The 14,759-nt window shown below is 33.7% G+C and overlaps 2 protein-coding genes across 2 annotated transcripts; one reads left to right on the top strand and one right to left on the bottom strand.

Annotated features, from left to right (window-relative positions):
* Nucleotides 1-135: 135 nt before the first annotated feature.
* On the bottom strand, nucleotides 136-4,468 carry LOC130446467 (40S ribosomal protein S9). The gene is made up of 4 exons (XM_056782742.1): nucleotides 3,829-4,468; nucleotides 3,360-3,594; nucleotides 3,056-3,242; nucleotides 136-374 (listed from the first exon to the last, which is right to left on the bottom strand). Exons 2-4 carry the CDS (start codon nucleotides 3,580-3,582, stop codon nucleotides 200-202), a joined length of 585 nt encoding a protein of 194 aa, XP_056638720.1. The 5' UTR covers nucleotides 3,583-3,594; nucleotides 3,829-4,468; the 3' UTR covers nucleotides 136-199.
* LOC130446466 (conserved oligomeric Golgi complex subunit 8) lies at nucleotides 4,460-7,572 on the top strand. The gene is made up of 2 exons (XM_056782741.1): nucleotides 4,460-5,227; nucleotides 6,532-7,572. The coding sequence occupies exons 1-2, from the start codon at nucleotides 4,573-4,575 to the stop codon at nucleotides 7,560-7,562; spliced, it is 1,686 nt and encodes a 561-aa protein (XP_056638719.1). The 5' UTR covers nucleotides 4,460-4,572; the 3' UTR covers nucleotides 7,563-7,572.
* Nucleotides 7,573-14,759: the final 7,187 nt, after the last annotated feature.

The following is a 14,759-nucleotide window of genomic DNA, read 5'->3' as shown; positions in this document are numbered from 1 at the left end:
TGGTTGTATTAAAATATTCTATATAATGACAATACTGGATTTCCAGGCATCAATTTCGAAACACCTCTGTATGAAACCACAGTAGTAAATTCTAGTTGAATGATGGGAAATAATATTGAAATAAAACTATTTGAATGACTTAAAAAAGTATATTAGCATTTGATGTACTAGTTATAAAACTAGTAGCAACAGATACAGTTTAATCTTCTTCTTCTTCGGCTGCTCCACCACCACTGGTCTTCTTGGTGAGGTTCTTCCTCTTTACACGTCCTGGACGACCACCTCCCAAAGGTGATTTCAAAGAGAAGTCGATGTGCTTCTGTGAATCCAATCGGACGATAAATGAAGGAATGTTCACAACTTGTTTGCGAACTCTGAAAACATAAAAGATGAAATAAATTTTTTTTTGAAAATGAGCTTTTCTGGAAGCATGTGTTATGATCCACACTATCAGGCAATTTTACTCTTGAAAATAAATAAAATAGGGGCTCATTTTCGAGGACTTAAAATATGAGGTGGAAAATTGCGTTTTAAGGTGAGGGTACAAGAATGAGTTCTAAAGGTGTTCTGTGCCAGGTAGTGTGTGATCAATTCTGTTGTTATGTAGAGTGCCGTTGAATGCAATCACTCTCATTCCAAAAACTGATAGCTTCGCCACAATATTGATTTCAGTGTTTTTCAAGATGTGCCTCATTTTCCCTTGGGAACTACGAGTTCCAAGGTTTACTTCTAGTGATGAAAAGTGAGACTGGTGCCATTTGACACTTTAAATAAGAACAGAATTTGTCACTACTCATCACAGTCTTCAGAACTATTATTCTCACACCCTCACCATAAATCGTAATTTTCCACATCTATTTTTCTGTGATCCTGCAACTCTTACTTTATAAACATAATTGTTCGAAACTATTTTCAATTATGATTTAATTAAAAATTTTATTCATAAAAGTTTTTTCATTAATCCTTCAAATGGAACATCTGTCTGTCAGATGGATACAGTTTGCAGATTTGGTACTAAACCTCGCTAGGGAGCAAGTAAAGGGTTACTGATAACGTATGTTCAATCCTTTTACCAAATCATAAGCAGATTTTCTTGTATTTGACTGATAGTAATTGCTCAAGTTACCTCATTGTTTTAATTACTTCTTCATGATATTTGGCATATTTTTATTATATTATACTCTCTTGTGTTTGACAAATAGTCAAAAAAAAAAGATAAATAATTTTATGATTAATAAGTTTTTGTTAATTATTTATTAGTCACCTATGAACTGTCAAAAAAAATTAAGATGAGGTAAATAAATTCATTAAAATATAGAGTTCACAAAAAAGAAGCTAAGTTCACATTCCATATCAAATTAACACGAGGTATAAACCTGACCCCCTCAGAATTTATCGAAATTCAGTATAAAGTTTGTGCCCATAGAGATTAAGAAAAGTGCCAATTTTTTTCAAATATCTCGGAACAGTTTAAAAACTACGGCTTTGTAAAGTTTTCCATATTCCATCCAAAAAACGTAGACATATTTTAAAATCACCATAGCTGTTCGCCTAATAGGGAATATGTACATATTTTTTTTATATCTTTAATTAACTTCATACATACATTCGATAAATTTTAGGTTATGATATCAATAAAAGTCATGGGAAAAGTGGAGAGTACTTTCATAAAACCACTTTCAGTCATCTTCGTAGATTATCAATTCCTATAAAAAAATGGAACTTTTGGTAATTGATTATGAAAATTTCAAAGTGAGAAGCTAATGGGTTAATAGTTAAACAATAATTTTAAAAAAGAATGTACCCTAACTTTACTTAAATTCTTTAGAATGTTAATTATTATCATAATTATGTATTTAGTAAGAGGTGTTTAATGAAAATAAAAAACAAATTCCCCGGTGTTTCCAGGTTGATTTAACATTTTCCTGGTTGAAATTTCTTGAATTTACAGTTTTATGATGATAAATATTGCCAGTGCCATATCTTGAGTAGGCATTCCTCATAGACAGAATGATAGATTTTGAAATATCTACATTTTTTAGTCCACCAACTTTTTATAGAGAATCGAACACTAATCTTTAGCTTTAATAATGAATTTGTAAAGAGATCCTAAAAGCTTCAGGGGAATCCCAAAACCAGATCAGTATAAGGCGACGTCAGAGCACATTAAATAGGCAACTATAGCTACGTGAGCTAAAAATGCAATTACGAGGAAGGTTCAACATCTCTCTATGCAATATTCAAGATTAGATAGGTTTTTCACCTATAGCAACTCCAACTTGCTATTGGAGAGATAATCAAACCATGAAACACACTTTTCAATGAATTACCAATCAGAGCGATTTTAAGACAAGGTTACAATCGCTATGTCATCTAAAACAAATGTACAAAGACACTCTTAAAAAGAGATCCATGGAAGAAAACAGGGAGCAAGAGAAGAGGTAGACCAAAAAAACTGTGGATAATGAAACTCCAAAATTTTAAATTTGATTCTTTAGAAGCACTTTTTATAACAAAGTATGTGGTGTTGTATATCAAAAGAACATTTAAAACTGAGAAAAAAATAACACCACCCTATCTTGCTAGCTCAATTAGGAAAAAAGCAGTAATGATTTCAAGATATGTCAATTACATTTTTCTTCTGTATATTTTGGGAAACTTTACATAACCTTAATTCTAAAACTATTTAAAAAATTAGAAAAAATTAGCATTTTTCGTAATCTCTATGGGAACAACCTTTAACTTAAATTTTAATTTAAGAGGGGGTCCAGTAATTTTTTTATTTTAGTTGTTGATTTCATATGGAATGACCCTCATAGCTTCCTACGAGGCAGATGTACTTCATAGCTAAAAAAAATCTTGTTCTGTCTTAAGGGTTAAAGTTACATTGAAATTAATAAGAGTTATAATGATAAATGTCTTTTACCTTTATAGTACAGTCAAGACATATTTCGAGGCATTAGTCTTTTGACTAAGTGGCCTTTATGAAACGTGTTCTAAACACGAATTTTTTTCTCAAACAGGTTAATAAAAATTGATATTAAAAAAGTATTACCGGATGTGACGTTGTCTGATTAGAACTCTAGCATGATGAATAGATTTGGCCAAACCAGATTTGAACACTTGTGTCTGTAGACGTCTTTCCAAAAAATCTTCAATTTTAAGACCAAGCACATAATCGAGCTTCATTCTGTTTTCATCAAGTACTCCAATACGCACTAAACGACGTAACAGTGCATTACCTAAAATAAACAAAAGTATTTATGGAAATATTATTCTTTTAATTTGTAACAATAAAATTTGAAATCATAATTATGGAATGTATGAATTTATAGTTAATAATGAATTGTTGTACATACCTTCGAACAATCTTTTTGGATCTTTTTCTTCCAAGGTGAGAAGTTCTCTGGCAGCTTTACGAATTTTAGCCAAAGTATATTTAACACGCCATACTTCACGCTTATTACGAAGCCCAAACGCACCAATAATTTTCAATTCTTGGTCCAAACGAGCTTTTTCATATGGACGTCTAGGTGTAACGTAAGTTTTAGAATGAACTGACGGTATCCTACCGTTAACCATTTTGAGGCTTTACTGTAATAAAGAAAATAATCAAGCTAGGGGTATTAGGAAAAAATCATCGATGAGTATAAAGGTTATATATTTATATATATATATACCACGCAGGACTTAACCTTAAAAAAAGTAAATCTGCGATAATCTTCGCAATCGCCTAATAATTTATCGGTGCAATTCCAAAATAAACACAAATGGGTGATTTTTTTTAAATTAACACTAATATATTTAACATATACATTTTATACTTACCAATTCAACCTCCAATTTAAAAAGAAAGAACTGCTTAAAGGAAACTACACTTGTCAAAAAGATCGTACTTAGAGGAGAGGGGGGAAAATGTCAATAGAAGAATGTAAATACAGTTCGATGATCTTAAAATTCACACAAAAAATATTTGGGTAATTTGAAATATGGAACTCTTCATGTAACTATTCATACTTCAAAAAATAAAATTCCTTATTTTATATACCAAAGTATAGAGGGCTGTCTATATTATTTTTGTTTATATGTAAAGCTAGCGCTATATATAAACAAAATTGTTTAATGTCATAGACTCAATTCTCAAATTAGAGGTCCTCAGAAGAGATGATATTCGATTGATTGTGATGATTTTATATATGCAATCGAAATTCTGATTAATCAGTATCATTGTGTATCAATATGATATGACTATTTGACTTGATTTTTAAAAATGTGCAATAAATACGTACTATTATTTGCAGGCTGCTGCAATCGCTATCGTTAGCGTTTTATAACGAAATATTTGCTATTACATATTCTGATCAAGTATTGTGATAGATACGTGTTAATTTGATATTCGGATGCAAATTAAACAGAAGAAATAATACATAATTATGCTAAATGCTGTCACTAGAGATATGTCAGTTAATTGTCAACGTCATCATTCGTAAACATTGGTAATCTATTTTTTGAAAATTATATACTGACAATTTTAGTTTTTATCGAACGGGATGTATCATATTAGTTTTTAAAATGTCAAAGAATGAGTTATTAACCAAGCTACTTCCAAACGAATCTTTAGAGACTTTAGAATATAACAACTTTGTCCATGATTATCTGACGAAACTAGGATCCTATAAAATCAAAGATTTAACTTCCGAACCGGACAAACTAAAACAAGAGGCCTCTATTTTGCAAGAGCAAATTCAAGAACTTGCAATTACAAATTATAAAACATTTATAGAGACTGCATTATGTTCTAAAGATCTTTTTACTAAATTTAGTGTAATAGAAGAAAAAGTTAACGATCTTCTTAAGGGAGTTCCAATATTTGAAGAAAAATGTGAAAACTTTGGAAAAGTATCCAGTGAAATAAATTCCTTACGTAGAATAGATTCTATTACTTTATCGAAAAGTGCTCAAATTCTTGAAATACTTGAGATACCACAATTGATGGACTCATTTATTAGAGATGGACTATATGAAGATGCTCTGGAACTGTGCAACTATGTACGAAAATTATATTCTAAGCATTCTGATGTAGCTATTTTCAAAAATATTAATGATGATGTTAACAAAGCCTGGATTCTTTTGCTCCATCAGTTATTGTCACAACTGCGCCAGGACATATCATTACCCAAATGCTTACAGATTGTAGGGCATTTAAGACGAATGGAATTATTCACAGGTATTATTTACAATTCAGACCACTGATTTTCTTTATATATGTTAACATATCATTACTGAAAGAGTTTTCATTTTTGGCCCTGCATGTCGTGGCGAAAAGCCCATGTTGTATATACAATTTTTTTTCCTGGCCTGTCGAAAGTATGTACTTTCGTGCAAGGACAATTTAACATTTTCTACCTGTGATGCCCTCAGCTTTTTGCTTTGGGCATCATGACATGTAAAAAAGAAAATTCAAATTTTGGCCTTATAGTGTAATGCAAACATGTACTTCTCATAGGGAGTAAATGTTAAACTTTCATATCAACTATTAGGGACGAAAGTATGTACTTTGGATAGAGGTATGAGAAAAATAATATTTGTTTATATTTTATTTCTTTGTATTGTCTATACTATATATAGACAAGTGATTTAATAATGTGTTTGCTTACTTATACCAATATTGAAATTGATGTGCTTTTTGTAACATCATAGAAATACTATAAATATTTCCACTTCTGTATAGAATTAACTTAAGTTATTCAAACATGTTACCTTATTTCCCGGATGGAGACTCAGGAAGTGGTGGTATTTGTCTCAGGTAAAGTATATAAATAGCTGGTACTTAGATGGGGCAACAATCAATATTGAATTGGATGCCACTAGCTTTTGAAGGAAAGAGTTAAAAGTGAAGAAAAAAGGCGGAAAAGCACGGGAAATTAATAGTGAACAACTACCCTTGCCTATCGAGATTGGACTGAAAAAGGTTTTCAACAAGTTCTTTGGACAGATGAATCCAAGAAGAATTCACTTTCGACCAAGAAGAGATTATGCAAGACAATCAAGCATGATGGTGACTTAATTATGGTCTAGGGTTGCTTTTCTAACCAAGTGGTGTTGATAAACATGATTTTGCCTTCTCAGAACCAGGATCTCAATTCTATTAAAATTTTGTGGGGTAAGCTTGATACAAACGTCCATAATTATGGTGCATCCTTGTGAGAAAAAATGTGGATAAATCAATAGATCACATGCTATTGAGAACAAATTGATTGTCCTTATGCCGATACTTGTGAAAAAAGTCATAGAATGTAAAAAAGGATTTTTTGATGAAAAATCAGTTTAGCTAACTGAAACCTTTTTTAGCAAGGACTGTTAATGTTTTGTCACACGATTTTCAAGTATATTGATTGCCAAAAAGTGTTTCATTGGTTGATATAACAGTTTTATTTAATTTTCCTACTTTAATTGAAGTGGTCTTAAACTTTTGTTCTGAAGTATATCTTGCAGTCATGGTAGAGGTTATCTGGTATATGTTTGTTTTAGAACCCGAACTCAGGCTTAAATTCCTCCAAGCAAGAACATGTTGGTTAGAGCAGCAGCTGAATAATTTAAGTAAAGATGACCCAATGGTCCATTTGACGAAAACTGTAGAAATTACTAGGATCAATTTGTTTAATATTTTAACTCAATATACTGCCATTTTTAATGATGATGAACACAGTCCACTTATAGGATCAACAAATAAAACAATCAATCAGACAATTATATTTAAAAGTTGGTTACAACATAGAATTTCGATTTTTATTCAAAAACTTGATATTTTGTTAAATGAGGTAACTACTTTGGAAATGATTATTGATCAATGTATGTACTTTGGTCATTCCTTCAGTAAAGTGGGATGCGATTTCAGACCGTTACTTCTTCCAATATTCACCAAGCACATACATAAAAATTTTATGAATTATATTATAAAAGCTGATCAAGATTTTATGAGAAGCATTGAAACATTCACTTTGATTGATAAAACGAATCCTTCCCTACCTTGGAAACTCGCAAAGGAAGATAGTATAAGGCCCCCAGATAATTTATTAGAATTCTACCCATTAGCAGAATATCTTAATAACATTTTAAATGCTTTAAATCAGTTAAGATTGTGTCCACCTATAGCTTTGATCGATGAAGTCGTAGAAAATCTTCAAACTTCTATGACCCTTATCGCTAAAGGTCTCCAGAAACTTTATAGTCAAGAGCAGCAAGCTTTTTCTGCAAATTCTAGGGATGCTTTTACTAGACTTTGTATGTGTTTTTCAGATGATCTAGTGCCTTTCGTGCAAAAGTGTATTCACATTATATATCCGCCAAGTCATATAGCCTCAAAATTAGGTATTAGTGTAAAAATTTTACAGGAAGAAGGTATAACGTTCTTAAATAAAGAAGATATTATCATGCCGATTAGTAATTTGTTACCATTGAAAATAGAACCAACTGAAATCGCTTCAGCTACCTTACCAGTTGAAGAACAATCCATTGTACCTGCTAAAATAGATATTAATGTTGATAAAGTTAAAGATTAAGAAAACGTGATTGTGTTTTTATTATTATAAACCTTACCTACTTTTCCAATGGTATACATTCCCAGTAACGAGATTAAGCCCTTTTCAGACGTACACTGTTGCCGTTCACACAGATGTCGACGTTTCACACGTACACGGATGTCGACTTTTCACACGTACACAATTGTACGGTTTCTCTGCTATCAGTAGCACCTGTGCAGTCTTAGTTTGCTTATCTTTTCATTATAGTCGGTCGCATTAATGGACAAAAATAAAACAAAATGCGCTTAGCTTATGTTTTTACTAACAGCGACCTGCGAAGAAACAGTAAGAAAACCGTGTACATGTGAAACGTCGACATCCGTGTAAACGGTTGTCGTTTATACGGAAACCGTTTGTGTGAAAGACTTTAAAGTAAGTCAAGGTAAATTGAGCGAGAAAGGTCACTGCTAACGAGATATTTCAACGAGAAGCGGTACTGTTAGCGAGATACTTCAACGAGAACGGGAACTGCTAGCGAGATATTTAAGCGAAAAGGGACAATTCTAGCGTGATATTTGAGCGAGAAAGGTCACTGCTAACGAGATATTTCAACGAGAAGCGGTACTGTTAGCGAGATACTTCAACGAGAACGGGAACTGCTAGCGAGATATTTAAGCGAAAAGGGACAATTCTAGCGTGATATTTGAGCGAGAAAGGTTACTGCTAGCCAGTTATTTCAACGAGAAGCGATACTGTTAGCGAGATATTTCAACGAGAACGGGAACTGCTACCGAGATATTCGAGTGAAAAGGGGCGCTGCTAGAGAGATATTTCAACGAGAACGGGAACTGCTAGCGAGATATTCGAGCGAAAGGGGACGCTGCTAGCGGGTTATTTGAGCGATGAGGGTCACTGCTAGCGAGATATTTGAGCGAAAAGGGGCACTGCTAGCGAGAAGGAGCACTGCTAGCGAGATATTTGAGCGAAAAGGGACAATGCTAGCGGGATATTTGAGCGAGAAAGGTCACTGCTAACGAGATATTTCAACGAGAAGCGGTACTGCTAGCGAGATATTTGAGCGAAAAGGGACAATGCTAGCGAGATATTTGTGCGGAAAAGGACAATTCTAGCGTGATATTTGAGCGAAAAAGGGCACTGCTAGCGAGACTTGCTTGCCGGAATATTCCCAAAGTGTCCAATTGCTGCACTGCATGCAGTTTATTTTAACAGGCATATCCTATTACAGAGCCTTGAAAACTGGAAAAAAGATGAGAATTTCTTAGAGTCAGTAATTTTAAGTGAGCCATCCTGGTATAGTAAGTTGATGTTGATATAAAACCTTCCGACTGATTTCGAAAGTCATATCAACCAACCGAAACATGTTTAACATTCCACGTAACTGCACTCTTACGGGTTCACGTATCTATAGTTGTCTAACCAACGCGCTCCGACGTCGCTTGTTATTGACACCGGTTTTGGGATTCCCCTGAAGTTTTTAGGATCTTATGTTGTTTTTTTTTACAAAATTCATTTCTTAAGCTGCGCAAAAACATCAAATGGTCATCTACGTTAAATTGGGATAGCGGCAGGAATCTGGTTCAAGCTGTCGATTTGTTTTCAGGTTTAAAAGCTGGTTTTCGAGGTCTTTTTTTAAAGAAACTGTTTCATATCTCTTCTAGAAGATGAATTGAAGATACTAAAGATTCTCCATTTCCATTTTCAAATATTACTGTAAATGTCGCGTTTAAAACTGTTATCAAAAACAGGTTGGAATATTATAGCATTCTTGAGGACATATTATAATTTGTTCAAAGACAGTTCTTCCAGACGAGTGATGTTCTTATCTATTACTGGCTGCTCTGAACTTTTGTTCAGTACGATGGGTAGAGAATTACCTGTTTCTCAATAAATTCAATCACTATATTGAAAAAATTTACATCTCTACTAAACACGAATTAGAAATCATAATGTGAAAGTTTTAAAACCGTGGAAAAGTCTTTGGATAGTAAACTACCATTGGCTGAACTATCCTTATTTCAGTACTTGTCCGAAGAACTAGAGCCATTACTTAAAAATTTTGGAAGTGATTGGCCCCTAACTCCATTCCTTTATAAAAACCTGATTTCGGCTTTTAATAACTAGATGAGGAAACGGAATTCTTCAAATCATTCCTATTTATAAAATACACATTTTCGAAAAAAGACACCAATGGTTGATTCTGCTACCACAAAAAAGTGCAAGATATTTATGTTGTTTATTCGCAAGGATTGTAGAAACTGTTTGATGTATACAGTTTCTACATATACTCTTGGAAAAATACCCCTTAGCATTCAAATTAACTTAAGCAGTAAGTTTCCTTAATCCCAACAAGTCTGGCAACGATCTAGAGCAATCCGCGCATCTGATGTATGATGCATTTAACATTTTGTTAACAGATGCAACGTCACTACACTAGATGAAGTACACAGGGCTGTTAGAGAAATTCTAACGAATCAGATAACTCTAAATAAGATGAAAAACTATTCCAGATGTGATAGAGGAAGATTTTTAAAAGGAGATGATCGAAAACAGTAGTTTAAAACAGATGGTACAACTTCTAATAACTTCTCAAGGCAATGCGACAGAAGAGAGAAGATTTTTTGTCAATAAGGAGATTTTTGGTTGAAAATTTTAAAGAAGAATCACTGTATATCTAAATCTTCATCATTAAATTCATCTGTCTGTTCTTCAAGTATCATACACTTTGCAGGGTGTAGGTGTTCTCTTGTTCAATTTTTCCAATCTATTATCTTAAGGCACCCTTCTTTTGCACGACGAAAAATTGTTGCCGCACCCTGAATGCCACACCAGTCTCTTATATTCCGTAGTCAGGAAAGTTGTTTATGCCCCGGTCCTCTCCTTCAGTCGATATTTCCCGTCAGTATGAGCTTGAGAGTTGAATATCTCGGCCCTCTCAAATAAGATATTTTTCGTTGTTTAATTACCGCGATCAGTTCTCCTTCCACACCTGCCCTCCTCAGTACTTCTTCATTCGTCATGTGCGCGGTCCATGGGATCCGCAGAAATCTGCGCAACAGCCACATTTCCATTGCTTCTATTCTGTTAAAGGGACCACGGGACCACGATAACATTTTATCACCCTCAATCTAAGGCTTAAGGGAACTTTCGAGGGATCAAACTTGGTTAAAGCTGTTTTTGCAATTGCTATCCGAGTTTTAACTTCCTCGTGGCAATCCCATTTTTCATTTAACATATATCCAAGGAATTTAAATTTATTGACTCTCTCTATGTTATTTCCATTGACAAGTAATTGAGCTTCGCCGTGTTGTTATCTGCTTATGACCATTAGTTTGGTTTTATGCGCGTTTATTGTCCGTATTTGGTTCCAATTTCGTTGATAGAATTGACTAGCTCTTGTGGGTCTTCTACGTTGTCGGCTAATGTCGCAGTATCGTCGGCATACCTAATATTAGTTATTAGAGCTCCATTTACTTTAATCTTTTCGATGGTCTTTTAATACCTGCTGAAAAATTCGTTCTACGTATATGTTAAATAGCATGGGTGAGAATATGCATCCCTGACGGATTCCCCTAAGTATCTGAAGGTGTTCCTTAAAAGAGAGCCGCTAGTTCGAAGTTCCGCTGTTTGATCTGCATACAGCTTCTGTATGATCCTGATGTCTTTACTATCGATATCAACATCCTTTAGGATGTCAAACAGGAAGTCATGTTGAATAGAGTCAAACGCTTTTTGGTAGTCTATAAAGCAAACGAAAACATCTTTTTTGTGATCATAACATATTTGAATTAGTAACTGCATACAGAATAGTGTTTTCCTGGTACCTAGCCCGTTTTTAAACCCAAACTGCGTTTCACCACTAACCTCTTCGCACTTTTTAAATACTCGTTTATGTATAATCTTCAAAAAAGCCTTAAGTGCGTGGCTTATCAAGCTTAACGTTATCACATCAAGGAGCTTTTCCGTTTTATTCCAATTTTTAATAGCGAATTCCACTTCAGCTTTTGTTATTCTTGGACCCGTTGAACTCTCGTAACTATTTACATCTATCCTTCTATTATCGTAAACTAGATTCTGAATGTATTCCTTCCAGGCATCGCATAGTTCCTCTGGCTCAGTTATAATTCTGTTATTTACCCTAATCCAGTCGATGGTGTGTTTTCTACAAGTTCCAGTTACCTCCTTTAGTTTTCTTTGAAAATTGACATTAAATTCATATCTATCTTTATTTTCACTACACTGTGTAATTTAATTGGATGGAAATAGAATCTATTATAATGGCATAAGATTTTTAGATATTTTCGGCCTCTAGCATTTCTCTTTAAATCTCTCCTGATGCAGTGGTTGAACTGCACAGTTAAAGTAACTATACACACTCCCAGCCCTGTAAAGGGAACTATTCTTATATCTGGGCCAAACCTAAAAAAATAACCTACCCCTTTCTCTATCCATGTAACCCCCTTACATCACTCTCTCTCTCTCTCCTGCAATGTGCGTGCGTGAGAATTTGATTTACCTTCGACGCATAATGTGGTCAATAATGAAGTTTGAGATGTTAGGTTTGATTAGGTTAGGATAGGCTTAGTTAGGTTAGGTTAGGTTTGTACTTTTGAATGCCTACCCCGTGTTATCTGTTACCTCCTCTTGGTGTTCCGTGAAGCAGCTTATCGATAGCTCGCGTCGTCATAAGCAAGAAAACTCATTTTCTAGTTCCGAAATCAGGGCCCATCATCTCCTTTCCTCAGTTTAAAACTTCGAATTTCCATATTTCCGAATTGAGTCGTTTCCGCCGAACCAAATTTGGTCAATAATTTTCTCATTGAATATACATTATGAATATGTAGTTTCATCAGGATCAAAGATGGATGCTATACTGAAGCTTTACCTACATTTTCAGTGGATTATTTTTTAATTTCCCCTCCTCATCACCGCTTTCTGACATGTTTCTAATTTACTCAAGTGAACTTTTTATTTTTATATCTATCTTTTTTCAAGTATCTCACTATTTTTAACTTCGTTGCTCTTCTTCCTTGCGTTTAATCATATACGATTTTTCTACGTGACTCTATTAATTTAATTGAGAATACCTCGTATATTTAACTGCTTACGAAAACACAATCAATTATGAATATAGCAAGTAAACACGTTCCATTCCGTCGTGCACATCTCTACACCAATTTATGTACCTTTCCTGCTGAAAATCCCTTCCCGCTTCTACTGATATTTGGGGTTGAAATTTTAGGGGGAAAGTGAAAAGCAGTGAAATGAAAATTCCGTCAGTTGACATTTGACAGAATCCTCGGCAGTGTTTTTGTTATTTTCATCGTTTTCTTGTTTACTTTTTACATTTTCTGTGAAATTTTTCATGTGTATGAGAATGTGTTGGATATGATTTAGTAATTTAGTGTCTTTTAATGTGAAATAATAATTTAAATCGATCAGGTAAATTACATAACTCGTCGTTTATTAATAATATTGATATTTTTCTAATACATACAAGAAATATACAATTGAATAGATGTTTGAGATAATATATAATTTACATATATATTACACTTTAAATGACCGATTACTTATCATCGTTATCATTATAAAAAAAATAGGATAAACTGTAGTTGAAAATACGACATCATGTAGATTTTATTGTTGTCTTTATAGAAGATTTATAACGTGCCAACTAAATGATAATACAGCATGGCGCAATATTAATTTAATAACAAATCTTATTTGATTTTGTAATACTGGTTGCATATCGACTTGTGTAGTATGACGTTATAGTCCAGTAGAAATAAACTTCTATTCGGAATTAATTGCTACAAAAGGTTTTATTGTTTTAATGGCTTCATTTCTACTACATTACGACTATCCTAGGTTTCCTCCTCATTGGAGTTGTACTAAAGTAGTGGGAGGGTAAAATGTACCACCAAAAGGGGTATTTCTACGGTTTTACGGTAATATCTCTTGAAGGACTCGTAATATCGAATACATGGTTATAATAAAAATCTTAGAACATCAAATTCTGTATTGGATGAAACTGGTTGCACATTTTTCTAAGCACTTCTTCTCATACAAGTGCACATCAAAGTTTTCAACATTTTTGAAAAATTCTCGTTTTTACTTCAGGTTTTTGGTAATATAATGTAAACTAATCCATTTATCAATAAAGTGGTTATTATTGAAGTTGAAGCGTAATAAATTCAGCGAAGAATGGAATCAAAAGTGAACTTTTTTGACTAACCGTCTTCGTTCAACGTCAATTTAAATTTAGATTATTTTTTATCATAGTTATCATCAGTTTTGGCAGTTTCTTTAACTGCTGTTATTCAATAAGTGTTAATATACATACTAGGCACAACGATTATTAAAAAATAGTTTTATATCAAATACGATGAGATCCATTCAATTGATATAACGGTGGAGACGGCTTAATAAACAATACAATTCTTGTTATAAATTAATGATGATTTTACAATAAGAAAAATTGTTGAAAATAAATAGAAAAATGATCGTTAGACCACTCGACTCCTCGAAGTCTTAAATGTACTCTTCAGCGTCCGTCACCTCGTATATTGAGTCTTAGTCTTCTGAAATGCCTTTAGGCTGGAGGTCCCCTTGCTGATAGCACAAATCAACGAGCACTTAATCATAGCCTGACACATACAACGACCTGTACAACCCTTGTTATATTTGCAAGAAATTATAGAGAGAAGTGACTAAGGAACTGGTTCTTTGGAGGTGGTGACAGGAACAAGACCAAACTTTAAAGCCTGTCAGTCCCAATGAAGGGGATCGGATGTCCCAACCTCAGTTGTACTTGTAGGTATCTTCTCAAGTAATCTTGGTGAGCTGCTTCGGATGGTAAGTTGAATTTAGACTTCACAAGGGCTTTGGAAAAGTAGTCGAAACCCATTTTATCCAAAGTATCTCCTTCCCTGTCGCTATAAAGTGTTGTTAACAATCGAAGGCCAGTTTCGGCAATAGCTTCATGTTTAATGTCGAAGAAAGTTTTGATATCTTCGAGAAGAGATTCATTTTTTTTCAACCTTCACCACCTTCTTCTTACCCTGCTTGAAGAGTGCAGACGTTGTGTCACATCCACTTATACTTTTTTCTGAAAGGTTTTAAAAATATTTAAGTAGCTTTACTTACCAGTTTGCCTTAAAGGGTTAAAAGGGAAACTGTATGGAGTTCACTTTTGGTTGCATTCTACGAAGAATT

This window comes from Diorhabda sublineata, chromosome 7 (assembly GCF_026230105.1).
Source record: "Diorhabda sublineata isolate icDioSubl1.1 chromosome 7, icDioSubl1.1, whole genome shotgun sequence".
Lineage (NCBI taxonomy): Eukaryota > Metazoa > Arthropoda > Insecta > Coleoptera > Chrysomelidae > Diorhabda > Diorhabda sublineata.
Note: the sequence above shows the minus strand (reverse complement) of the source record. Positions and strands in the feature narration are given on the sequence as shown.